Here is a 27,692-nt window from a genome sequence, read left to right on the forward strand (position 1 = left end):
TATTAATGAAAAGTTTTTTTTCTTTTTGCATATTTTCCATGTCGAAAATAAGTTATGTTATTTCACCTGTTCTGCCAGTGTGCCAATGGCGTCCCAGTGTCCTTGGATCAGCCTCACACCTCAGACAGTTGGCCTATATCCGAGCCTTTGTTATTAACAAACAAGATTTCAAAGCCTATTATCTATGTGTGGAGTCATGCACGCCATTTGCTTTGCCCTCCGTCCTGTCACAGAGTGCCTGACCCTCAGGAGGACAGGATGTGCACATTTCTAGATACAAACAGGTCATCCTGCTTTTTGGGAATGTAATAGACTAGGCAAAGCTATCTGAAGTCCAATTTATATTATGTGTAAGGTAAGACATATTAACATTGGGATATGCTTTAACTGTGGTGGCTTATCATTTACATATAGTGCATGCACATAGTTGTCCACCCTTGTGAGTTTGACAGTTGTAATATATATATGCAAACAAATAAGTAAGTATGATAGACTGCTATTTTTAATGCCCAACAGGAAAGTGTAAGTGCAAATCAACAAACCTCCAAGTAGGTGTGTGACCTCTGCAGGAAAAAGTGTCAGGTACAATTTATAGCGAAGCCTCAGATATTGAAAAATGGATCTAAACCCATACCACAGCTGAAGGCTGATTTTTTTTTTTTTCCCCATAAAGCCAGAAAAGCTTTTTTTAAACATCAGCCGTGTCTTCACTGTAGGGTCCACCAGTGCCCTTATCATAGAAAGTAGGCCACACTGTTTAAAGTTTATGTCACACTGATATCATTAAAAATAGATGTAGTACTATGAAAATCCTCATCGTGTCATTCATTTTCCCACCCTACACGAGCCCAGCTGCCCGCAGGGCCTCACTGTCCACACAAATGAGGTTCTCTGGTAGAGCGGTGCTGGAATTTATTTTCAAACATGTGTGAAGTTTGGAGGTAACCAAGCTCGATCAGGCACAGGCTGGTTAAAGCTTGTTCTCTCTGGCTGGAGCCTAGTAGGCCATTTACATATATTATCGTTGCACCACACTAGTGGGCTGACCTCTATGTGGCAATCAACTTAAAAAAAAAAACATATTGAAAGTTGTTGTGCTGGCTCATACTCCTCTTGTCCCAGTGCCCGAATGGTCAGCTTTGGCATGCAGGTCTATGATAGGAAAAGGAGAAATGAAAAGTGGTGCATAATTTCAGGGTATTATTGCGCAATGATTCCAGTGTGACAGAAAAAGTCAACTTGTTGTCAACTCTGTGGGCTGTTTAAACAATGCGTTTTACTTGCTTGTACCAGCTGCTGGTCGGTACAGGAAACTAATCTGTGCTACAGAGAATAAAAACACTCATTGTTTTTTGATTAGCCTCTGACTCTAGCCCATGTTAAAGTCAGGACCTTATAAACAATTAATAGCGCCATCTCCTGCTGTAGAAGTGTTTCACACTCCTGCGTCTAAGATGTGATTTTGGAGTGCCATCTGCTGGAGAAATGGCTTCTTTTTTTTGCTATCGCTGAGATCAAATCTCAAAGCAGTATTTCTATTTCCATTGTATTTGCAATATTGAGGTATTATAATTTTCTGAGCTTTGTCCACAGTCTTACAAATTTGGATCTTGGGTGTCATTTTAATGAGCTGTAGAAAGTCTAATGGTCTCTTAAAGTGTGTGTTGGTTATCTGGGTTACCAAAAAATTCTGGGTTCCAAACCAAAGTTAACTTATCAAATTGAAGCTTAAATCAGTGCTCATATGGAGACCTTTGCTGTAGGCAATACACATAGATATTTTGTTTCTAAATCTATGCTTAAGTTTTTAGTTTTAAATGCAAAAAACAAAGATTTAACATCTCTAAAGCACATAACAGAGGATGAAGAACCCCTCATTTCTTTACAGGGAGTGCAGAATTATTAGGCAAGTTGTATTTTTGAGGAATATTATTGAACAACAACCATGTTCTCAATGAACCCAAAAACTCATTAATATCAAAGCTGAATGTTTTTGGAAGTAGGTTTTAGTTTTAGCTATTTTAGGGGGATATCTGTGTGTGCAGGTGACTATTACTGTGCATAATTATTAGGCAACTTAACAAAAAACAAATATATACCCATTTCAATTATTTATTTTTACCAGTGAAACCAATATAGCATCTCCACATTCACAAATATACATTTCTGACATTCAAAAACAAAACAAAAACAAATCCGCGACCAATATAGCCACCTTTCTTTGCAAGGACACTCAAAAGCCTGCCATCCATGGATTCTGTCAGTGTTTTGATCTGTTCACCATCAACATTGCGTGCAGCAGCAACCACAGCCTCCCAGACACTGTTCAGAGAGGTGTACTGTTTTCCCTCCTTGTAAATCTCACATTTGATGATGGACCACAGGTTCTCAATGGGGTTCAGATCAGGTGAACAAGGAGGCCATGTCATTAGTTTTTCTTCTTTTATACCCTTTCTTGCCAGCCACGCTGTGGAGTACTTGGACGCGTGTGATGGAGCATTGTCCTGCATGAAAATCATGTTTTTCTTGAAGGATGCAGACTTCTTCCTGTACCACTGCTTGAAGAAGGTGTCTTCCAGAAACTGGCAGTAGGACTGGGAGTTGAGCTTGACTCCATCCTCAACCCGAAAAGGCCCCACAAGCTCATCTTTGATGATAGCAGCCCAAACCAGTACTCCACCTCCACCTTGCTGGCGTCTGAGTGGGACTGGAGCTCTCTGCCCTTTACCAATCCAGCCACGGGCCCATCCATCTGGCCCATCAAGACTCACTCTCATTTCATCAGTCCATAAAACCTTAGAAAAACCAGTCTTGAGATATTTCTTGGCCCAGTCTTGACGTTTCAGCTTGTGTGTCTTGTTCAGTGGTGGTCGTCTTTCAGCCTTTCTTACCTTGGCCATGTCTCTGAGTATTGCACACCTTGTGCTTTTGGGCACTCCAGTGATGTTGCAGCTCTGAAATATGGCCAAACTGGTGGCAAGTGGCATCTTGGCAGCTGCACGCTTGACTTTTCTCAGTTCATGGGCAGTTATTTTGCGCCTTGGTTTTTCCACACGCTTCTTGCGACCCTGTTGACTATTTTGAATGAAACGCTTGATTGTTCGATGATCACGCTTCAGAAGCTTTGCAATTTTGAGACTGCTGCATCCCTCTGCAAGATATCTCACTATTTTTGACTTTTCTGAGCCTGTCAAGTCCTTCTTTTGACCCATTTTGCCAAAGGAGAGGACGTTTCCTAATAATTATGCACACCTGATATAGGGTGTTGATGTCATTAGACCACACCCCTTCTCATTACAGAGATGCACATCACCTAATATGCTTAATTGGTAGTAGGCTTTCGAGCCTATACAGCTTGGAGTAAGACAACATGCATGAAGAGGATGATGTGGACAAAATACTCATTTGCCTAATAATTCTGCACTCCCTGCATATTTTGTTGCCAAAATAGGTGCAGCTTTTTACTGAGACATGTCCAAACAAAACTGGAAACACAGTGTATAAGACTATTCTAATAAGCTTGAAAGTCTTGAAACTTGAACTCCATCAAGTTTAACAAGCTCTCAAACACCACTGGTTGACAGAGCCTGTACCGTGTTTTACAGATGGCAGTAGATACTCCCTGCTGTACCTCTAAGACCTATTTCCACTGATTTTCAGTCCAATTCTTGTGCAGTTTAGCATGCCTCAGCCTTTGACATGACTTTTGGAAAATGTCCATCTGATGTAGATAGGCCTGACATTTCTTTCTTTTTTTTGACCTCCACTTTCCTAAAAAACAATTTAAGCAAAAAATGCACATCGTGCCCAGATAGACCAGGTTTTTGACTAACAGCTCTTTGGGAAGCACCTTATCACTTGATCATTAACAGAAATATCTAATCAGCCAATCACGGCAGCAACTCAAGGGGGGTAAGTTTTCGGACATTGCTCACTTACTGGAATTTTTCCACACGACCACAGAGAATGGTAAGAAAAAGAGAAAATATCCAGTGAGCAGCAGTTGTTGTCGAAGGTCAGAGGAAAATGGCAACATTGCTTTGAGTTACTAGGATGGTAAAAGTAACTGAAATAACTGCTTGTTACACCCAAGGTATGAAGACAGAATCTTGAACACAACATGCTGAACCTTGAAGCAGATGAGCACACTGGGTGCTATGCATGTCAGCTAAAATCAGAAAACTGAGGCTACACAGGCTCACCAGACCTGGACAACAGAAGATGGGAAAATCATCGCTTGTTCTGATGACTCTCGATTTCTGCTGCAACATTCAGATATTAGAGTCAGAATTTGGCATAAAAAATGGAAACATGGATCCATCCTACCTTGTATCAAGAGTTCAGGCTGGTGGTGGTTGTGTAAAGTTGTTGGGGAATTTTTTTAACACATTTTTGGTCTCTTAGTACCCACTGAACATAACTTGAATTCCAGAGCCTGTCTGATTGTTTTTGCTTACGATGTATGTTCTTTTATGTTCTCATCTTCTGACGGCTGCTTCCAACAGGATAACACACTCAAATAATCTCAAACAGCTCTCATACAGCAAGTGTCATTCAGGTCAGCGGGTGTGTTCAAGTTTTCATGAAATGCTTCAACTTTTCATTCACATCTGGAAAGCCAAATAAGATAAAGGTCAAGCTGTCTGGAATACCCTATTACCCGTCCTCAGACTGAGTTTAAACACGACTTATAAGTGGTGATGAAATATTGTCTTTTAACAGTGAAGTTTAAAACATATGAAACGTGCTCTAACATCTACAGGGAGTGCAGAATTATTAGGCAAATGAGTATTTTGTCCACATCATCCTCTTCATGCATGTTGTCTTACTCCAAGCTGTATAGGCTCGAAAGCCTACTAACAATTAAGCATATTAGGTGATGTGCATCTCTGTAATGAGAAGGGGTGTGGTCTAATGACATCAACACCCTATATCAGGTGTGCATAATTATTAGGCAACGTCCTTTCCTTTGGCAAAATGGGTCAAAAGAAGTACTTGACAGGCTCAGAAAAATAGTGAGATATCTTGCAGAGGGATGCAGCAGTCTCAAAATTGCAAAGCTTCTGAAGCGTGATCATCGAACAATCAAGCGTTTCATTCAAAATAGTCAACAGGGTCGCAAGAAGCGTGTGGAAAAACCAAGGTGCAAAATAACTGCCCATGAACTGAGAAAAGTCAAGCGTGCAGCTGCCAAGATGCCACTTGCCACCAGTTTGGCCATATTTCAGAGCTGCAACATCACTGGAGTGCCCAAAAGCACAAGGTGTGCAATACTCAGAGACATGGCCAAGGTAAGAAAGGCTGAAAGACGACCACCACTGAACAAGACACACAAGCTGAAACGTCAAGACTGGGCCAAGAAATATCTCAAGACTGATTTTTCTAAGGTTTTATGGACTGATGAAATGAGAGTGAGTCTTGATGGGCCAGATGGATGGGCCCGTGGCTGGATTGGTAAAGGGCAGAGAGCTCCAGTCCGACTCAGACGCCAGCAAGGTGGAGGTGGAGTACTGGTTTGGGCTGGTATCATCAAAGATGAGCTTGTGGGGCCTTTTCGGGTTGAGGATGGAGTCAAGCTCAACTCCCAGTCCTACTGCCAGTTTCTGGAAGACACCTTCTTCAAGCAGTGGTGCAGGAAGAAGTCTGCATCCTTCAAGAAAAACATGATTTTCATGCAGGACAATGCTCCATCACACGCGTCCAAGTACTCCACAGCGTGGCTGGCAAGAAAGGGTATAAAAGAAGAAAAACTAATGACATGGCCTCCTTGTTCACCTGATCTGAACCCCATTGAGAACCTGTGGTCCATCATCAAATGTGAGATTTACAAGGAGGGAAAACAGTACACCTCTCTGAACAGTGTCTGGGAGGCTGTGGTTGCTGCTGCACGCAATGTTGATGGTGAACAGATCAAAACACTGACAGAATCCATGGATGGCGGGCTTTTGAGTGTCCTTGCAAAGAAAGGTGCTATATTGGTCGCTGATTTGTTTTTGTTTTGTTTTTGAATGTCAGAAATGTATATTTGTGAATGTGGAGATGTTATATTGGTGTCACTGGTAAAAATAAATCATTGAAATGGGTATATATTTGTTTTTTGTTAAGTTGCCTAATAATTATGCACAGTAATAGTCACCTGCACACACAGATATCCCCCTAAAATAGCTCAAACTAAAAACAAACTAAAACCTACTTCCAAAAACATTCAGCTTTGATATTAATGAGTTTTTTGGGTTCATTGAGAACATGGTTGTTGTTCAATAATAAAATTATTCCTCAAAAATACAACTTGCCTAATAACTCTGCACTCCCTGTATATGCACATAACACATCAGTTACAGGCAAATGTTGTGCAAAAGCTCAGTGCTAAAATCCAAGTGTCACATAGTGTTACTAGCGACAGAGGTTACCTGTTGAAAGCTTACACTGAAGATTGTTTGTTTGGGTTTTTTAGCTCAAATTCAGTACCCTGAGGAGCTGGAATTTATGAATGTTAGATGATCAGCAGCTCAGGCATGAAGTGTTAGGCCGCTTAAAATCACAGAGCGGGGTCAGTGGATGCCGAGGCACGTGCTGCACCGAGGTCACCAACTTTCTGCAGATTCAATTACTACAGACCTCCAAACGTCATGTGACCTTCAGATTAGCTCAAGAACAGTGCACAGAGAGCTTCATGAAATGGGTTTTCATGGCATCTAAGCCTTACATCTCCAAGTGCAATGCTGGATGTAGTGGTGTAAAGCACACTGCCACTGGACTGTAGAGTGCAGACGTGTTCTCTGGAGTGACAAATCACGCTTCTCAGTCTGACAATCCAATGAACATCTGGGTTTGGCAGTTGCAAAGAGGATGAAAGCAATGGGCCTTATAATGATCCGAGTCTGACTTATACCTGCCATAGAGGTATAAGATGTAACAAATCAGATTCTAGCCACAACTGTCTGTTTAGTCAAGTTTAGCCAGTCAAAAAGAAAAAAAAATTAACTGTCTGCCCAGGCAGCCAGCCTACGTCATACGGCACACACACTGAATATTCAACTCCATTTGGATGGTAGCTGATAGAAAGTGTAGTTCTTACACTTTGATCTGCGCACAGTAAATGCATTTGGATGTTGTACAGCAGGAGCAGAGCCAAAGTAGCCACTGTGATTTTCAAAGTAAAGCTGCCGAAACACAGCTGTGTGTTTAAGAATTGTTAAATAAGTTCAGTTTTTAGTATTTTCCTTTAAGTGCTGGTACGTTTTACTAGCACAATACTAAGATTACATGTTTTTTTCTTAATGTCAGTCTCTTTACCTTCGAGTTCGGTTTGATTGGCACTTGTTTTCTGCCTCAGCTCTGTCACTGCTTCCTTGTGCAAACAGGGCCTGGAGGGATTTAAAAACATGGACACAGACAATTCAACTATTGAAGAGAGTATGTTGAGATGATAGAAGAGGCACTTTGATGACCTGATGAATCCAGAGTTAGTGTTTTGGAGATAAAGGTAGAGAGGCAAGACTGAGATTTGGACATGTTGAGAAGATGGATAGTGGATATATTTGACAAAGGATATTGAAGATGGAGCTTCCAGGCAGGAGGAAAAGAAGATCACAGAGAAGATTTGTGGATGTAGGGGAGGATGATCTGACCCCTGACCCCTAGGGAAAAGTTAAACTCATCTGGTAGTTCATGAATTCAACAGCAGGTGGCACTGTTGAATAAAATAATGACTTGAGTTTCAAACCTTCAGCAGCTCATGTGCTCAAGAACAGCTTCTAAATGCAAAACAACACATGAGACCATCTGTGGAAGTGATAAGAAGGTCACTATGCATCAACAATTTTACACAGGATCATATGTTAGTAGATTTTTTTTATTGTGAAATCTAATTAATGGGTGAAAAAGATCTAAGATCAGCGACAAAGGACAGCTGGACCAACTGAATATACATAGAAAAGAGGTGAGTAAAGGAAGTAAATGTAGTCGGGTGCAGTGGAACAGCAGAAGCAAAGAAGTGTTCCAAGACGAGGCTCATTAATCTCGTTTAAAAAATGGTATAAAGGCTGATCTTCTTATACACGAGTGTGACTCTCCTGAGTGTGTCTCTATCAGCCATTCACAGCAGCTCCAACATTGCTTGCAAAGCCAACAAATTTTTTCAGTTTCACAATTGCAGGATGTCGCAGACGGCAGCCTTGATGCATAGCTGCAAATGAAAAAGTTTTAAAAAGAAGTAGAATTCACCTTTGTGAGGAGACACTCCCGGCAAATCACGCTGTTTTGATAGGTACAGTGGAACAAGAGGGTTTTAGGGGGGAGGAGAAACACATTATACTGTAAGTACTTTTAAAAAAACATTCCTACACTGTACAGCTGTAAGTTATTTTAAGTATTTAGTAATTTGGGGTGTTTAGAGAAAAGGGTTTATGTGACGTAAGCCAGCAAACTAAAGTGATGAAGGAGTTTTGAAGGAAGTTAGGCAGCTACAATGAAGCCATTGTAATGCTCTCTAAGAAAGGGTTCAGATGGGATCCTGAAGGCAACAATGAATCAATGCTCAGTGTTTTCTTTTAATCTGTGAAAATACAGAAATAATCACAATCTTTTAAAGAACTCCTGTTTCTACTGCAGAATGAATGTGGCACTAATCTGCTGATATTGACTTTGTCTGTCATCATTTCCCTCTGGTCATCACCACGAGGACATTTTAATTTGTGGAAACACAGTATTCAGCCACCTTTCTGCAAACAACAACAACAACAACAACAACAACAACAACAACAACAACAAACAAAAGGCATTCCCAGCTGTACTTTGTATGTCTACAGTCAAATATGTGAAAACCACTTTTCTTTTCATGTCATGACTTTAAGTAACAGTAAGGCATTTTTACATTCACGCGTCACTTGAGTCCAGAATTGCTGTTAAATAGTTGAACAAAACTCATCACTCGCCCTGGACGTGTGAGTCCATGTTTTCTATTTCACAACATGAAATATTATTTAGAATATGAATGGGGTCTGAATGCCAAAATTAAGTTAGTTCTGCTGTAAGGTGCAGATTTGCATCATGTTGCTAGGAAACAAACTGGTTTGAATCAAATTTATTTTCAAAGCTGTAACGGTGTCTTACTTTTAGGATTTCTGTCACAGGCCTACACTTGGTTACAACTCTGCTTATTTTACAAATTTGTTTTTGTTTTTCTTCAGTTGACATGTGACCAAATCTGCACTCAAAAGCTGTATTCTGAAATTACAGTTAAGTTTTGATGCATAATTGCAATGGACGCCATCAGATATGAAAACTGCTATGCACCCAGTGAGGTTTCCAAACAGACGGTTCCTTCAGACTGGAGAAATGTTGAGTGGACCGACGTACGTTTCCCTTCTGCTTTCTGAGGATCATAACAGGACGTCAGCTCTGTGCTTTGCTGTCTGACTCTGTGCTTTACTCTGACAGAAAATGAAAGTCTATCTGAATTCTGACCAAGCTGTTACTGCCAAGGATCTGCTCAGCATGTTCTCATCTTTTGGATGTGTCATCTCTGTTCAGGTAACTGTCTTACAAACGTGCTTTAGAAATGCAAAATTCACTTTCATTTGCTTCACGATTTTCCTCTCGTACTTCAGACGATTGTGAAAAACAATCACAGATACGGGATGGTGCATTACCGCAGTGCCGATGAAGCTGCCGTGGCTTTGAGGGAAATGAAGAGCAGCACCAAAGTCTTCTTCGTAGCTCAAGTAGGCATCAGGGAGGTCAGAGAGGGCCCCAAGGATAAAAGATCCGAACGTCCCCATCGAGCACCACCAGGCAGCTGTAGTTACCGCCCACTGCACAGACGTCCCATTCTGTGGGAACCACTGTTTCCAGCTTACAGACAGGTAATGAAACATTTGGACTCCCACAAAAAAGAAAAAAAATCTAAAGGTTTGTTTTTTTTATGGCTGATGATGGATGTTTTGATAATTTTATGAAATCTTTTGTTTTTCTCTCGTCAGACTGTGTCTATTGAAATTGATAACCTCCCACGATCTTGGTATGAAAGAGACCTGCTGCTCAGCCTCCTCCCTCCGACCACCATTGATGTAAAGGTGCTTACTCTCCAGCATTTAAAAGCACTGATTCAGAGAAATACATATGTACACAGCACTGAAAGTTTTAAATACTGTTTCTATTGTTTTAACATGTATGCTCTGTATTATGACCGTGCAGATATTTAAGAGAAAAGCCTGTGTGGTCTTGCCGGACTTCTCCAGTGCCTTGAGGCTCAGAGATTTGTTAAACAGTGCCCTTCACCACCTCCGCTTTATCTTTTCACCTCGTGGAAGACGGAGGTGCCCCACAGTGAAGATATCAGCAGCCGGCACCGTGCTCTGCTCTCGGTGACCTGTGACCTCTGCATGCTGTTACATATACAGATCAACACAAAAGCAACAATAACACAACTTCAGTATAATAATAAATGTAAATGCTGCTGTAGAGCTGGACCCATTATTTCTGCATTACATGTGTTACATGATTAAAACCAGAGAAAACAGGAGCTTAAAAGATGGGAAACAATAACACAACCAACATGCACAGTGATCATGGAACCTGAGTGGGATATATTAGAGAGCAAGTGGCCATTTTTTCCTCAAAGTTGCTGTGCTAGAGTCAGTAAAAAGCAAGGTTTCAGAATACACAGAACGTCACAGTTTGCTGTGTACTGGGCTGCATAGCTGCAGACCAGTCAGGCTGCCCATGCTGACCCCTATCCACCACTATGAGCACCAACAATGGGCACTTGACCATCAGAACTGGACCACAGAGCAATAGAAGAAGGTGTCCTGGTCGGATGAATCACGTCCTCTTTTACATCACATACATGCCTCGGTGCATGAGCCTGTGTGTAGGTGGCGACTGCCTGGTACCAGGATGCACCGCGGGAACAACACAAACCAGCGGAGGCAGTGCTGTGCTGGGAAAACTTGGTTCCTGCTGTAAAACTGGGGTTAATGATTGATGTGGCATGAGGGGGAAGTTGGCAGTCACTGATCTGAGTAAACAGAAAGCTTACAAAACAATGCCCCACTAGTGACAGAATTCTGGCTACCTTGCAACAATGCCACCTAAGTTTAAATGAGCCTAGGAACTCTAATTTAGTTTCTGTTCCACAGGGGAGAGAATCGGAATCTTTATTAATCCAAGACAATTAGAACAGTAACCGACTGAACTAAATTAAATAATAAAATATATTATAAAGTTTACAATATATAAGAAATAGCTGTGATATATATAAATAGCTCAATTATAAATATCCAGAATATTACAGAGATGAGATACATATGACTGACATTTTACTCTAACCTGTCAAACTTTATTATTTCTTAATTTCACTGAAGAGCATGTGCAAAAGTAACTATTGCTCTGTGTACTGTGCATTAGATGGAGGAGTTGTACAGGCATGGATGACTTCCTGTGTCGTTCTGTGGTGCATTTGTGTAATCTCAGTCTCTCACTGAGCGTGCTCCTGTGACCGTTGGCATCTGCAACACCCCACCTGCCGCCCCAGCATGCAACAGCATAGAGGAAGAGTTATCACTGGCTCCGATTTGAGAGTCACGACCATCTCTGAGCAGCATATCAAAGACATTACATTTGTGCAAATTAATTGCATGCTGGGTTGTCAAATGTTTGTGTGTTGGAGGTATTTCCACTCTTTGTTTTATTAAAAATGGAAAAAACCCAACTTGTTTTTTTTAGTATACTTTTCAGTTAACGAAAAGACTCACAAACAAGCTGCAGCTTAAGGTATTGCAGTCTTCAGCTGCAAGGGATTTTCATCCGAGTAAAAAAACAATTTTGCCATTTTATTTTTGTTAAAAACATTAAACTAAAGCTGAACTTCAATCACATCTTCTTTATAATCCACAAAGTCAAAATAGCAACAACAGTGAGTTGTTGTTGAGTTGTGTGACATCGGGTTGCCTCTGTGTTTTTTGTTTAGGGAAGTGACTTCTGGTACATCCCTGTGCTGATGATGGAATACAACAGTCAGTTCCTGGGAATGAAGAGGCAGGAATAACAGTGACTAGCTTGTGTATTGTATATCTGAGATCATGTGACACATGTTCATTTTATGTGAACCATAAAGTACAATATGTATCATGAGTAGATGGATGTATTATCCTTTATTACACTCTCAAATACGATAAAGTTTTTCTTCATCCTCCTGGTTTATTTGTTTTGTTTTCTTCGAGTCAGGTTATGCCAGATGTGGCATCATCTTGCAGGAGGATAACAATCAGCCCATTTGCTGACTGAGAGACTACAGCCACTTAGAGTTGTGCACCCAGAAAGAGGAAAGAGACATTAGGTGAGTCACTAAGCCCAGAGATTTGATTGCTTATACACGCATGGATGCCAAGGAAACAAAAACAACCATTCCAGACAAAGACGAAAACATAAATAGAACCATATGCTCTTTGATATCTATTTATAATTAAGGCAACAAGTCATGTACTGAGAGAACCTGTGAACCAGCTTATCCCCTCCCTTTGCGATTATCCTCTCTATCTTCTAATCATTCTCTCCACTTGCTGTAATGAGGTAATTTGTCTGCAGAACACTGAATGCATGCTGATATCTGAGACTTCTTGAAGTTAAATATTTACTTTATGAGGAACTGTGGACTACTTTCAGGGCATGTGGGAATATAGATGTTAGAACATTTGTAGTGTGGTGTTTTGGGGACTCAAATGAAATTTCTGCCTTTTCAAGTGTCTGCAGGTAATCCGGTTAATCAGTGTCAACAATCAATAGTTAGCATCTTTGAAAACCTTTTCGTGACACAATTGATGTGTTCTTGCACAAATACCCTGATGTCATACCTGAGCAGGGAATTTCCAGACATTTGCTGACTCTGTGCAACAGCTTTCTTTTGTCTCTGCTTTTGTGTTGTGCATATTTATGCAGTAAGACGTGCATCTTTGTACCTGTACGGTCGCTTATTTGTCCCTGTAAAGACCCTGTAGTAGACCAGAAATTCTGTTTATGAGTTAAGAAGACTTAGATGTAAACATTATAAACTGGTCCACCCCAAGGATCGATCCCCCGGCACAAGCAGATTATAATGTATGCGGTGAAGAGCCAGGAGGACCTGTGATTTCTAACTCCTGGAAACCAAACAACCTCCGGCTAAGTGGATGGCACAACACAGAAGAACTACCTCGTTGGGTCAGGACTCCACAGTCTGTTACACCTACAGGCCAGTGGGCACTTGTTCACTTGTACACATCCTAGACAGGGAGGAACGCTGGTTTGAGCGGGACGTCAGTGAGACCATTTACATGAAAAAAGGAAACACACACTTCTGAACTGAGGGCGGCGCCCAAGTGTACATATGCAGCCATTTTCCAACTCTCTCTGTAAGGCACTCATGACGTTTGATCAATGGTCGTGACAGTTTTCATATTATTGATCATTAAACTGACCTCATGGCCCAATGCTAGTCAGTGGTGCTAGTTTCTGTTAGGTTGGGGTTGAGACAGGTTGATGAAGCTTGCAGTCAGAAGAAGTCACTTGGATGAGAGAGGAAATGTTTCTCCCTCTGAAAACATTACAGATGAACAGAATCGACTGTCTGAGAGTTCAGTATATCGTGACTTCCTGTAATAAATACAGGCAGAAATGGTGATATGAAATAATCAGATTGTTATTACAGGCACACCAGAACTTTGAAGCTGAATGCTGAGGTCAGTATGCTAGCAAACTAACAGTAATAATGCTAACATTACTAATGTTTCAAAAGTAATGTTTGCTATTTTAGTTTAGCATGTCAGTGGATTAGCAGGTACGCTGATGAAAATAGCCTGTAATTCTTTTGATATGTGGCTGCAAACCATTAAGGCTTCTTCAGTTTGCTGGATTAAACCAAAGAAGCCTCTTGGATGAAAGGTGAAACCAAAAAGAGGTCCAGCTGCTTTCATTTCAAGCATTTAAGTCTACCATGAACTTTATGACTGAGAACCTACACAGACATTTAGGCACAAACCATAAAATGTAACACAGATTAAATTTTTGACTGAATGAAGGTGCTGGATAAACGTCAACAGATATGTGAATACTTTAATTTTAAAGTAATCTGGATCCCCACTGGGGACCAGTTATGGTTTTTACAGCATCCCATAGCGGTACAATAATTGTCTGGTTTCTTCAAAGCTCAAAGTGTTTGATGGAGAGACGAACCAACAGGCTGAGGTTGTCAACACCAAAGACACTGCTAAAAAGATAACAACAAACTGCATTTAAACTTACACAGAATTATTGGTGGGTACATTTATATAGCACCGATAAGGTGGCACCTCATTGGTTATAACACTGTGATTATTCTGTATGAGGACACATTGTAAAAGATCAGAGTTGCTAAAATATAGCGAGAGTACCAACAGGCTTTTCTTTCATATATTAAAATGACAACATAGAAATAAACAGTTTTAATTGTGTACATGTAACAAATCTAGACAAAAAAAAAAAGACGTGGGTCCAGACAACCTTATCAAAAAGCTGATTGTACTGAATATATTTTAGAAGTCAGAAACTGTTATAGTTACAGTTTACACAGTACTTAACCTGTATAACATGGTGAACACAGAGAATTATAATTATGATGTACCTCACTTGTTCTCGGACAGGCTCTTTCATGTCACTGCAGTCCCTTCTTACTTTAGCAAGTGTAGCTCTTCACACATGGGGAGCTAAGATTGCCTTAAAGATGAATTAGTTCATGTTAGCACTCCTGCAAAAGTGCTGTGTCATCACAGACTCACAGTATATTTTACTGAAACCTTGTTATGATTTTTTTTTTTAAAGAAGAAGAAGAAGAAACAAATATCAAAATCAGGTATATTTTAGTGGGTGAGTCACTCGAGACATTTGGGACATGGCTACCTTCACTCAGCTTGGCAACCCAGTATAGTACAGAGCTGACTGAGAAATAGTAGATACACCTGAATAAATACACCTCTTCCTCTTGTTAGTTCAAAATAATCCCATTTCCTTAAGTTAAATCAGCCCCGTGGGTCATTTTGCACTTTCTTTACAGTCTCTGCATTCATCATCATCATCATCATCGTTGTCGTCTCATCACACAGAGACAAAGGAGGTTCAGATCTCTTCATAACATTGTCAAGAGACTGCACTTTTTTTCTCAGGCTCTATGAAAATGTAGCAAACGATCAAAGCAAATCATGTTCACAAGGAGCTGCATGTCATTTTTGGGTAAAGTAAAAGAACAAAAAAAACAAGCAGACTGGAGTTTGTCATACAAACATTTCTCAGAGGCAGAGCTGCTCTGAAGGCAGAAATAATCTCATTAGTTCAGTTATAGTAAAGCTATATTATCTGACCCCACTTGATCAACAACCTGAAGCAAAACTTGTGTCTATATTAAACTGGAGCCTTTTGAAGTCTGAAGTTTAGACTTATGTCTGACAAGTTTCACTTTCACTGTTCACATGTAGCACCGACTCTTCCACCATAACCAGCAAACTGAATTTCAAACACGAATCGTAACAACTTTGTCATCACAGGTTGATGAAGGGAAGCATGATTTGTGGTCTGAGTTATTGTTGTTTTTGTTGTTTGTTTGTTTTTTTGACAAAACTACATGGATGCTACATTTTTCACTTCAAATCCAGTTTCTTTTTCTCTTTTATATTACAAAGTCTCTTAAATACTTCATCTGTTTTTAGTGGGCTTTGCATTGTATGCATCTTGAAGGCACTTGTCCATTAGTTTACACATCTGGCTTGACTGTGTTAAAGCTACAGTGGACAAAATCGTTTTGGCAACAATGAAAAAAAAGAAAATCGATAACCTCCCAGCACGCTGTAATCCAGCAGTTGCAGAGGAAAGTGGACTGCTGCACTTTCTCTGGGTTTTGTTTTCAGGCTTTAAAAAGCTAGCTCATGATCGGCGAGGCAATCCGCACAGACTGGAATAGCTGATCGCCAAGAGGTGAAATAATAATTCTGTGACCACACCATTAAAAAGTAGCTTTATTTAAATCTGACTCCAGATTATCCCACTGTGAAGTGCTGCACCTCTCCCTCCACGTCTGCTCCACTTGGATTGCTAACTCTTGGTGTGCCCATGCTCACTGAATCTCTTCCACCTCTGTTCAAAACAGTCAAACCTCACTTGATGCCAGCTGGGAAAAGAGGACAAACTTGAAGAGAGCCAAAACTGAAAAACTTAGTGCTACCTTCTGACCTCATATGCCTTTTTGGCCTTAAACAAGTCCTCCACTAGAAACTGCTTTCTGGTCTCTGGGCCATTCCCAGCTATGGTCGATAGTGATGATCATCGCTATCATGGTTGTGTTAGTTTGACTTTAAAAAAAGTCTGTTTTGTGTCTGCAAAGCTAGTCATGAGTGGGTGATCCAAACATACCCAGAGCACTTGGAGCTGTGCATGGCTGCACAAAGGGAGAATAACACCAAACTAAATTAATAGACTCTAAATTGCAAGTGTACACCTTTTATCTAAAGAAATGAATTCCAAGCAGGAACATGCAGGACCTTCAGGTGGGAGAGAGAGGTTTGAGTTCTGTGAATTCAATGATGGGAAAGCCATATGAGATGGCTGGTTATTTTTGAACTTTCTCCTTTTGGTTGATTTCAACCTACTGCAACTCTATCATGAATGCCGTGTACATACAGATTAAATGTGGTTACCATTCCAATCTCTCACCTTATTCAGTTTGCCGGGAATGTTCTTTGGCTTTCCTTATTTACTCTCATATCTATATTTATTTTCACTTTCAGAAGAGCTCTGCCTCATAAATACTCACATTACTAAAAGTACTGTGTGTCAGATTGTGGAACAGGATTCTGTACAGTGACAGGTCAATTGACTGAAGAGCCGTGGAGTGCTGCTGGACGTACGCTCCACCCTCAGACCTCCAGGAGACTCTGAGGCACTGGTTGCTGGTGGTCAGGCTGGAGGCGACAAATGGGCTTGTTGCACATGGGGCACACGCTGCGAATCTCTAACCATTTTAGCAGACACCTGCATAAATGTGGATAGACATGAGGCAAAGACACAAAGTTGCAAAGTTATGTGAAAAGGTTCAGTTTTAACCACGTAGCATCCATCAGATCACCAGAGAAATACTTAAGGTTCCATTTTAGCAACATGTTAAACAAGCACAGTCCCAGAAGCAAGATCATGTTACCTTTTAACTCAGCTCCTTTACATGGATTTTGGCCTTTCGGCTTTCCTATTTTAAGATTTAAACCTGAATACACCAAGTAGGTGAAAAGTCTATATAAAAGGGTCAATATGAACTGAACCTACCCTGCCCCAAAAAAGATCCCTGGCGACCCAGTGATGGTTTAGTGGTTAAAAACACAACAAAAGAGAAATACAGGAACAGTGACAGCTCACACACTTTGTAAACAGCATGTACATTCCAGAAGCTGGTCTAAAACTGCTGCTGTTATTGTCACACCTAAGCTGCAGGGTAAATTCAAGGCTCAGTTACAAAGGTCCTCCTGTTCAAACATGCACGGTCAAGAGTTCTTAGAAATCTGGTAGTCATTTCCTGCGAGCGTTGCTGGGCATCTTTTTCCAAATTCTACGGCCTCGGTGACTGCGTCAGCTGCTAATTGAAGGCAGAGACCAGCAAGAAATTTGCACATGTCATTTCTCCAGCTGGTCGAGATCCTTGCACATTTCACTAAAACTTTTAAGCTTTAAAAAAGACGAATGGAGCCACGGTCAGGCAGTCAGCTTAGGTGCATGATTACAAGTTTGTGAAACCACTAAAACAAATGAAACATGTTTTGAGTTTGGAGTTTTCGTAACATGGAGTCAGTTGTTTGCTCTCATGAAGGTTTGATAATTACCATGGAATGATGTACTAAACAACTTACTTTTTGTGAAAAGCATGGGAACACGGGCACACTCCAAGCTCGTCCCTGCTGCGAAACTCTTCCAAGCACACCGCACATGTTTGCTGAAAAGGCCAAATGACGGTTTAATTCAAAATTCAAAACGACTACCTTTTTTTTTACACTTATTGTGTAACATCTGGGTGTGATTTCACAATAGAGACCATCTTTTCATTCGCTCATTGGTAGCTTAAAAGTTACATTAAGATATAGCAGTTACTATAATTTTTCAGAGATCTTCCTGAAGCTCCTGAAGCACACATTTATTGCTAGCAGTGAGTACCTCGCCTGTTTCTCTTGGGTGAATAACCACAATACCAATTTTGGCATTTAATCAGTTATTCGATTGCTTTACTTTTCCAAAATCTAGTTACGCTTATTATGATGTATCAAACTGCTAAAATAATGAATTATAAATACATAACATCTAGCACAAAGTGGTAGCTACAGTCATGAAGCCATGCCCGTGGAGCACCTGTAACAGCCATAACTTCAAGTAAAGTCTGCAGGACTTTATCAGTGGCTCCTACACAATGTGGCTTCAGTTCACTGAGTTTTGTGGGCATTTGTTTATGCACAAAGGTCCTGTCACAGCGTGTCAGCTGGGTTGAGGTCTGGACTTTGACTGGGTAACTTTGATTCTTTTCTTTTTTTTACCCATGCGGGTTGTAGATTTGCATCTGTACCTGGGATCACTGACCTGTTTTATGACCCAGTTTGGGTCAAGCTTTATCTGTCAGACAGATGGCATATTTGACTCAGAATACTTTGGTATACAAAGGAGTTAATGGCTGACTCAGTGACTGCAAGGTGCCCAGGCCCTGTAGACTGACCAGATCACTAAAAGCCAAATGTGAGGCAAAAACTGTTTTTGTGTAGGAGAAAGCGGGATGACAACGCTGAAAAGTAGACTGAAATTTGTCACGTCGAACTTGAAAATAAAACTCCAATCAATTGTGCATGTTACCAGATTGTAAATTACTATGTATGGGCCAACTATGCACCTGTTTTATTTCACTGCTATTTCAGCAGTTTGTATGTTTCACTTTTGATTAATCTAAATCTAGATGCCAAATCCATAGATTGGCATACTTTTTTCAGCCATATCTGACAATTTTTGCCATTTTTATCCAATTATGACCCCAAAAATCATTGTGTTAGTTCACACCATAGTTCCCTCCTGTGGGAAAACGAAAAATAACTCTAGCAAAGAAGACAAAAATTCTTTCTAAGAACATACTGCCACTTCATTTTTGTTGTAGAAGTTTGCATCATATTCAACAAAATCTGCTAGTTACATCTGATGACTTGTAATATTCGCTGAAGAGTATGGCATCAGACAGGTGACTATCTGACTATCATAAAAAACCTTCCCTTCATATATACTGGGTAAATGCTAGACTTTAGAGTCTATTTAAAATGTGGCTGTTATTTACTGTCATAATTTCAATGAAGCAGTACAGGTGTACTTAGTTTTTCACAGGACTGCCTAGATTACTCTGAGTGAAAACTTTCACATGACTGTAATTGCTGTAGCTAGCTAAACCTCAAAACCAGCAGCTAATGGTTAAAAAAGTAGTTCTAAAAGTAACTGGCAGGTTTTACATAATGTATAATGCTTTTACATGGTCTCCTCTTATTTGACCTTTAAAAATATGATGGCATTTTGTCATAAGAGTCAAAGGAGTAGGATGAAGTTTACACTTATCTGATCCTATCCTATATTTACGCTGCAGTCACACCAAACAATGGTTCCCTATTTCTTTGGTTGAATTATAGATTTACTACAGCTCAGCAGTAAATTAGGCTTCCATTTAATCCCTTTATTTGGTTTTGCTTTTCACAGTTTAAATCACTTAACAAAAAGGATGTATAACAAATATCTTTTAAATAGTTAACACTGGCTCTGGTTCCTGTTCATCTCAGCCCAGTTTGCCCCTTTAACTTACACCAAGTAGGCTCAGTTTCTTCTCCGCTCCTTTTAAAACAACCTGTTGAGAAGAAGGGATTTGTGTAAAATATATACATATAAATGGCAGTTCTCTAGAAAAAGCGCAAGTGTAACTGGATTACAATTTGGCACTTGTCATATTGGTCACAATATCAATATATTACCTCGTTGTAGCCGTACTTCCCTCTAGCACCTCGTCGCCTCAGTCTGTGAAGCACAAATAAGAAACATATTATTATTTAGATACATGAAAGCTCTAAACTATGTCTGATGCTTCCACATCTGTCTTCACCATTACAAGTCTTGTCATGCTGTAGGAATCAGCTGGGATAGTACTTTGAGCAGGCCTGGAATTCACACAACGTGAAATTCATGTATCAGCCTGTCCATCCACTCTTGTACTGAGCAGAACTGTAACTCTGTCAGGAATGTGCGCTTGTAGGAAACAAATCTGGCTGAAATTCAGTTTTACTGCACTGATCACAAGCTGTGTAAAGCATAAATAGATTAGCATTATTTTGGGTTTGGGGAACAAGCAAATAGCTAGTTCACCAATCCCTTACTAAATTTGAAGGATAAGTAAAAGCACCTTTGTCTCCAGGGTATCTTCGCTACACCTTTGCTAGTGAAACCACAATATGACTGATGAAACATGACTTCATCAATCCATTTACACGGACTTTTTCCAGGAATGCTAGTGCTTGAAAGCAGCACCCTGTCCTAAACCTGTTCTGTCAGCACTTCATTTTGTCAAACAACAATGTTCCATGTATTTCCACATAATGCAATGACAGCGGAAAATACTATCTCCTAATGTTCAGAGTCAGCCATTAAGATCTGCTCATGTGAACCCACCCCATAATATAATTTAGCTTGTTTCAGCTGGACTGATAGTTTCATGTGACTCATTTCAACTCCCATATGAATGCCAAATGATAAAAGATGATACGAAGAAATGAGTCTGGCTGTGGATGAAACACAGTTGCAAGAAACTGAGAAATAAGATGTTTTGTTTTGTAACACACTCCAATATAGGTAAAAAAAAAATCCTGTATAAGTGAATGGAGGATTAAATATGTCTTGGAACTATTTTTGATTCTTTTGTTATTTGTATTTGTAAGTTAGGTGTACAATTCTGCCTACTTAACAACAGATTTTATGATGTTTATTAAAAGAGAAAGACCCATTTACTATTTGGAATTAGAGACCAATTCCGCTGAGAGTCTGACAGACTTAGAATGAATTAATGCACATGACTAAATGGTGACTAGTTCATAGAAACACACAAATATAAGAGTTTTGTAGAGCTATCTGATGCAGGAGCTCTAAAGCTGCACTGCCTTTTGTCCTGTACCTGAACAGGTAGCAGCAGAAGATGAGGCTGAGCATGAGGATGAAGAGGCCAATGCCCAGGATGATTATGTAGACGTTGAGCGGCAGTTCGTGCAATGTTTCTGATGTCATCTTGCAGTAAGGATCAGAGTTCTGCAGTCCGAGGTTACATAGACACCCTAAGAGAATAGGATACACACAGAGGAAAAAGACTGCACCCAGTGTATAAACTACCTCAACCTGTATTAAAACAGCTAGAGCAACACAGTTTGGCTCACAAGAAAACTACTTCCATAACTACTTGCACGTTAGTGTAAACCAGTCCCACCACAATAGCTTAACACAGCTGATTTTTTATACTAAGGAAATTTGCTTTAATGACATAATAAACATTTTAGTTGTTCAGATTTATGAAAAGGTATTTTGAGCTATATAATAAATACCTATAGCAGCAATCATTTATGAATAGTTTCAAATTAAAATACAGTTAATTATTAAACTGGATCATTTTATAATATCAGTGTATAATATTTCCATAATACGTTGGTAGTGGCCTGTATGTAAGGCTCACTGTTCATATATCTTGACACAAAGAACAAGCCACTCATGAATATAGTGTTGGTGATAATGCAAATACGGATTCATGGTTTCTCATGCCTGATTGTATGGCAACACAATAAACAAAGCTATTAGTCAGCTAATTCAGCTGTGGAATTAAAATGCCAACAGAAATCATTAGGAAAGAAAGAAAGCATGCTTGCTTTTTCTGCACAGAATATTTATGACCTAAATAGTTTGCAAAATTCATAAAGATGTGGGAAAGCTTCTATTTAATTTTATTCTGAACAATTTATGTCCTTTGTCTGTAGTTCTGAAATGACCCTAATAGCCCAATATGTTATAGAGACATATATATATGTGCACAAAAGGAAAGGAAAAGCTAATATACACAATTGTTTTTTAATTTTTTAAACAATTTTTTGCAATGCTTCATAACTATACTGTTTAACAGGTTCTTTTTGTTCTCTTCAGACTTGTCACTAGAAAACTCTGATGAACCAGATGTACCCTACTTGCCCGGCATCAAGTGGCAGATAAATTTATCCCTTTGCTAGGAAGCTAATGCCCATTTACCTAGCTGTAATGTTCGAACTTTTATTTTGAAATCACCGGATGTAGATAGGTACGCCGGCTGTGTGTTCATGTGCTAGCTTAGCAGTTTACAGTTGCGTGATTGCTTGTTCTATATATACGGAATAAAAGAATCAGTATGAAGACTCCGAGGCGATTTCTTCATAAGCAGTGAAGACACAACACTAGCTATTATCTTCATATCAAAACGTTGCCATTAGCTACTTAGCTAAAGGCTATGTAGCCTTAGCTAAAGGCTATGTAGCCATTAGCTTGACCAGAGTAGTAGCTAAGAGCTAAGGACTGATCAACGTGTAACATTTAGCAGCTACAACCAGAACTTTCCTCGGCAGTTGTTGGACAACAAGTAGCCTAGAGTTGTTATCAGTTGTTAATGTTGCCTGCATTAGCAAACATTTTAGCCTTTAAAACCAGGCTGTTAAACTTGTTTCAAAAAATATACTAGTCTGGACTTCCCATGTGTGTCACGTTGCTATTTTAGATCAAGGGAATGAAGGTCAACAACATAAGTTTAACACCTGTGTGTATAAACACATTTTTATGTGAGTATTAGACCACCCAGCTCCACCAGAGGTTTCGGTTGGGCTCACTAAAAAGAGCCGGCTCTTTCGGCTCCGAACCGGCTCTTCAGGTTGTTTTGTTGCTTTAATTAATTTATTATTAACAATAATATAAAATTATGCACAAAAGGAATTACTAATGTACAAAAAAAAAGTGGTTTTATTTATATATGTTTATATATAAATATATGCGGTGGCCCCTAGAGACAAAACACGTACAAACTCCAAAACACATTTCTAGCATGAACTGAACTTCCAAAACAGAGCTACCATGATCACTTAAATTACACAATTGAAAGCATGAAAGCATATGTGTGTTGTTTATGTATTTATACACAAGCATTCATATATAGTCAAATAATTTTAAAAAAAATGTTAATTTACCTGTTATTACCACACACCAAATCCGGTGGTTGGTACTTGCTGGCTTGTGTAGCCACTAGGTAACAAAAGCTAAACACTGCCCCTAACATCCTGGAGCACTTCTGTTGTCTTTTGTATGTGTTTTGAGTTTTTATGTGCTTCTGAGTTTTTACATGCTTTGGAGTTTGTACGTGTTTCAGAGTTCGTATGTGATTTGAAGTTTGTATGCGCTTTGTCTCTAGGGGCCACTGTAAATATACGTTTATTTATTCACTCCACATAAAATGTAATAAATAAATCATATAATACAAAAATAAACTATTCACATTTCAACTTTTAACTATTTAAATTTTCAGCTTTTTCCTTTTACAAATTTAAAGTGAAATAACACAAAACACTGCAAACCACAACACAATTAAATATAAATTATAATATGAAAATAAAAAGAACATGTATATTCTCTGTCATATGGACCTGCATGAATAAACTTTCTGAATCCTTTGTCCCTGGCTCTTTCTGTCTTTCCCTCCCGCTCTGTTCCTGTGCTACTGAGCATAACTACCGCCCCTCCCCCCCTCTGCCCAGCATAAAGCACAAGGCTCGCATGTTGAGTGAAGCGGGAAAAAAGTGCGAGAGAGGGTGAGAGAGAAAAAACAAAACAACAAAAAACCCACGGCTAGCGATAAGGAGCCGGCTCGCGTCGTTCATGTCAAACACCCGGCTCTAAGAGCCATTTCGTTCGCGACCGACCCATCACTACTCCACAGTGGATGTAGGGTTGGGTTTTAGGGGGTGCACTCTTGTGTCTGTGCAGTCTGTAAAGCCTGGCACACGAGCTGCACACTACATCTGTGTAGCCTCTTGTCTCAAATTGCAAACTGCTTACCCTGTTAGCATTCTTAGATAGAGTGTTTGAATTCAGGGGAAAGTTGTGGGAAAGTATTGTGGGATTTTGGGGTCAGATTTTTGTTTCTGGTGATGTTTGCTATCCTCATGATGAAGACAGAGAAAACAAGCAGCTTTCCACACCCTAAAATAGACCAACTTTATATGAACTTTTATATCTCTCCTTGCATCACAAAGGAATGTGTTCTACTTGCTTTTTGGCCCAACACCCCTTAGTTTAGCTTGGGGAGAAACAAGTTCTTAGCCTGAGGGGTTTGAGCAAGGCACTTTTCATTCCATGCAACAAACGTCAGGTTTAAACCACAGTAATTAATGTTTTCACAAGACTAAAGTGCAAGAAGTTAAGCTACAGTGGAGGAAGTCTGGTTCAGAAGTCACTCTCTAATGGACAAGGGTCACTGCAGCAGGTGACAGTCTCAGGGGGTTTTAGGAGGAGGGTTAAGGAGGACGTCTGGACGAAGGAGGTAATCTTAGCACGATGCTAGTAAATCATTGATAGTGGAGCACTAAAGGCTAGGCTACTGTGCACATGCATTAGTTGGGGATAGGCTTATATCATTGTTAAACATGACTAGTTTTATTTTGATGTGTTTTGGATGGAAAATTTGTAGAAATGTGTAGCATAAAAATCTTTAAGATGATTAAGTAGGAAAAACTTTTTTGCAGTCATTTTTTTAAAATTATAAAAATAGTAAAACATGTTGTGGCCTAGTTGTTACTGTTGTCATAACTTCATGACATCAGGATAGGGTTGGGTCAGCTCTTCACTAATCTAGTGACTGGAAAGTCCTTCCTCACCTCATAGTAACAATTATATATAAACATGTCTTACCTACAAACAGCTTAATAATGTATAAATCAGTTGCTAGAAAACACCAGTAGCATTATCCAATCAAAATCAGTTGACTATGTATAAGGAAATCGTGGTGGAACAGCTTAATATAACTCTTTTAGGAGGGCAAACTGGCTCCAGGTCACTTACCGTTACACCAGTGGACAGGATGCATCAAATGTTCATATAGCAAACCCAGTAAGCCGTTCCAGTATCACAAACTATGATTTGCACAACTTTTCTGGGATTGTTTCCAGCACTGAAAATGATGTCCGCCTCCAGGTTCCTCTTATACCTGTGTTAAATCCTTGTGGTCTAGAGTCAGTACACCTGATCAGAGACACCTAGGACCTTGAACACAATGTTTCAGTCTGCTGGGATGATTTTACCCCATGAATGTCATAAAAAACATCCACTTATGTGAGATTTTGACTCCCAGACGGCTGCGAATGTATCAGAGGTAGAAACTAAAGTGCTCCTTTGTGCATTCCCCACAAATGACAAAGAATCCGAGTTGTGCTGATGAGAAGACACCAATGTCACTGACAAGACAAGGAAATGTATTCCAAATCCCATATAGCACTTTTGTTATGAGCCTCTGGCTTTGTTTCCCCCTTCAAAACACTGTGACAAGGCTGTCCTTCCCTTCCTCTTCTTCTGTTCTCTTTTCCCTTTCTTCTCACTCCTCTGTCCGCTCCTTTTAGATCTCCACGCCGCTTTCGTCCTCTCTGGCTGTGAAAACCTGCCGTTGCCAATTATGGAGAGACAAAGGGAGGGACGTGGACGGGTTCTCCCGGCAGCACAGCCAGCCAAGCAGGCAGGCAGCCTCTCAGTGTTCCCGTGGAAAGCAGCAACTCATCTCTTCCCCCGGCTTCCTGCTGTGAACACAGAACACGGGGAGGTATGTCAATGCAGGAAGACAATGCAGCCAATGGTAACTCAAACCTAGGGTCTCCTCTCTCCGCCTGTGGTTTCTTTTTTTTCTCTTTTCTTCTCACATTCACTCTCCTTCCTCGTCTCTCTTCCCCACGTTCTCTGTCTAAAGGTCTCAGTTTGTAAACAGATCCCTGCTCATGTGATTTGCTGTCTGCATCATAGCTCTGCTTTCACCGCCCCCTCCTTCCTCCCTCCTTCCCAGCTCGCCTGCGTGCCCTCCTTTTACCCCTCTGGGTTTTCCTTCCACCCACTCTCTCCCCCACCCCATCCCCACCTTCCTATGCAGCTGCAAGCTATTATTGAAGTAGCTGCAGAGCAGATGGCAGACAGGCAGATGAGGGGAAAGTCAGCGATATGACAGTTGAAAGATAGTTTGATTAATTAGATGCAGTGTTTTCCACTGATAAACAGCAACTCGCTTTGTTTATGCAAAACTCGTAACCCGAACCAAAGGGGAATTTTGAATCCCTCAAAACTTCCATAAGCCAACTTCCAACTGAACTAAAAATGTAACTGCCTCTGGGCCCTTGCCCATGTATAAAAATAGCTTCAATAAGCTCAATAATCGTAAAGATAAGTGTCAATTGCAGGCGATAAGACAGGAAGAGAGATGTTAGCAGATAGCTAATCATGATAGGTAAACATGGAAGGAATATGACACAGAAAGACAGAAGGTTCAGTACAGCTGTTATTGACAGACAGATGGATGGGTGTGTCACTGTGTTTGCTGGTTGTTGCTTTCACCTTTCCAGTGCTTTCACCTGTACAAATGAACCTAGCCAAAGGTAAACAGTCCAGAAAAACCACTGTAAATGCAGCCTGAGGTTATGGGCCAGGAAAAAAAAGGAAGAAATGTAGAGCTCTGCTAAGTGAGGATTAACGGGTTCAATGAGTTTCTACCCTCAGACCTGCTTTTATAGAAGAAAAATTACAACCCGCCTTATGACTTCAGCTTTTGGCCAGTAAATACTTTTGTTCAGGAGTGAATAATAAATGTTTCATCTCACGAAGAATCACATTAAAAAGAAAAAAGTTATTTAAGTAGCTATAAAAAAACTGGTTATGGGACTTCTGTGATTTCTTAACGGTACAACGTGTAAAATCTAACCACTAGATGTCAGTACATGGCAGATTACGGTTAACTGAATGCTTTTTTCTTACTCCTCCCAATTTAAGTGCATAATCCTGTCTATGGTGGCCACTGTAGGACAAACAACTCGGCCAACAGTACAATTGTAGCGAGTGTTTGCTGTCAGTTAGCTGTTTATGCCACATCTATTTCTCCGAAGGAGGCTGTAAAACTTTCCGAAAAGACTCCGATATGCCTTGATTGTCATGGTTCCCTGTGTCTCCCCAGCGATCTCGGTGTTGCTGTTGTTGCTTTCTCTGGCCTTTCTCTCTCGCTCGCCTCTGCTGGGGTTCCCACCTCTGGCCCATGCCCTTGCAAGTAATCACGCACCTGCAGCTCATTGTCCTGAACTTCAGCCACTATTTAGGCGACAGCTCAGCGTTTCTCATCACTGGATCGTTGTACGACACTCACCAATGTAGCCCCGACTCTTTCCTGTGTATCGTCGTTTCTCGTGTTTCCCTGGCTTCTAATTGTCTTCCCCTGTACATAGATCTTCTTGGACCCATCCCCGTTTCCACCCCTGGAGTTGCAATCTTGATTGTTTTGGTGAGTGGTGTGTGTGGCCAAAGAAGTGTGTGGCTTTCCCCCTCCTTCCCTGGATTCCCTGGAG

The 27,692-nt window shown here is 40.3% G+C and overlaps 2 protein-coding genes across 4 annotated transcripts in view; one reads left to right on the forward strand and one right to left on the reverse strand.

Annotated features, from left to right (window-relative positions):
* LOC146695934 (uncharacterized) overlaps positions 1-10,464 on the forward strand; it is a 12,507-nt gene extending 2,043 nt beyond the window's left edge. Inside the window, exons 2-6 of one of the 2 annotated variants that reach the window (XM_085478415.1) lie at positions 9,192-9,356; positions 9,442-9,534; positions 9,612-9,866; positions 9,984-10,076; positions 10,198-10,464. In XM_085478415.1, coding sequence (XP_085334541.1) covers positions 9,264-9,356; positions 9,442-9,534; positions 9,612-9,866; positions 9,984-10,076; positions 10,198-10,371 — 708 coding nt within the window. In that variant the 5' untranslated portion in view covers positions 9,192-9,263 and the 3' untranslated portion in view covers positions 10,372-10,464. Of the gene's footprint in view, positions 1-9,078; positions 9,357-9,441; positions 9,535-9,611; positions 9,867-9,983; positions 10,077-10,197 lie in introns of those variants that run through there. The other variant, XM_085478414.1, reaches the window with a different exon arrangement.
* Positions 10,465-14,074: 3,610 nt separating this feature from the next.
* Positions 14,075-26,128, reverse strand: LOC146695935 (RING finger protein 122-like). 2 transcript variants are annotated; one of them, XM_085478417.1, is made up of 6 exons: positions 25,165-26,128; positions 21,224-21,380; positions 20,034-20,076; positions 19,868-19,909; positions 17,901-17,983; positions 14,075-17,034 (listed from the first exon to the last, which is right to left on the reverse strand). In XM_085478417.1, the coding sequence occupies exons 1-6, from the start codon at positions 25,187-25,189 to the stop codon at positions 16,920-16,922; spliced, it is 465 nt and encodes a 154-aa protein (XP_085334543.1). In that variant the 5' UTR covers positions 25,190-26,128; the 3' UTR covers positions 14,075-16,919. The 2 variants fall into 2 exon arrangements, with proteins under 2 accessions (XP_085334543.1, XP_085334544.1); XM_085478418.1 differs by lacking the exon at positions 25,165-26,128 and adding an exon at positions 23,298-25,152.
* Between the last annotated feature and the right edge of the window lie 1,564 nt (positions 26,129-27,692).

The sequence above is a fragment of the Copadichromis virginalis genome, linkage group LG13 (assembly GCF_057382275.1).
Source record: "Copadichromis virginalis isolate Kocher_CV1m ecotype Utaka linkage group LG13, C_Virginalis_male_GT1.1, whole genome shotgun sequence".
Taxonomy (NCBI): domain Eukaryota; kingdom Metazoa; phylum Chordata; class Actinopteri; order Cichliformes; family Cichlidae; genus Copadichromis; species Copadichromis virginalis.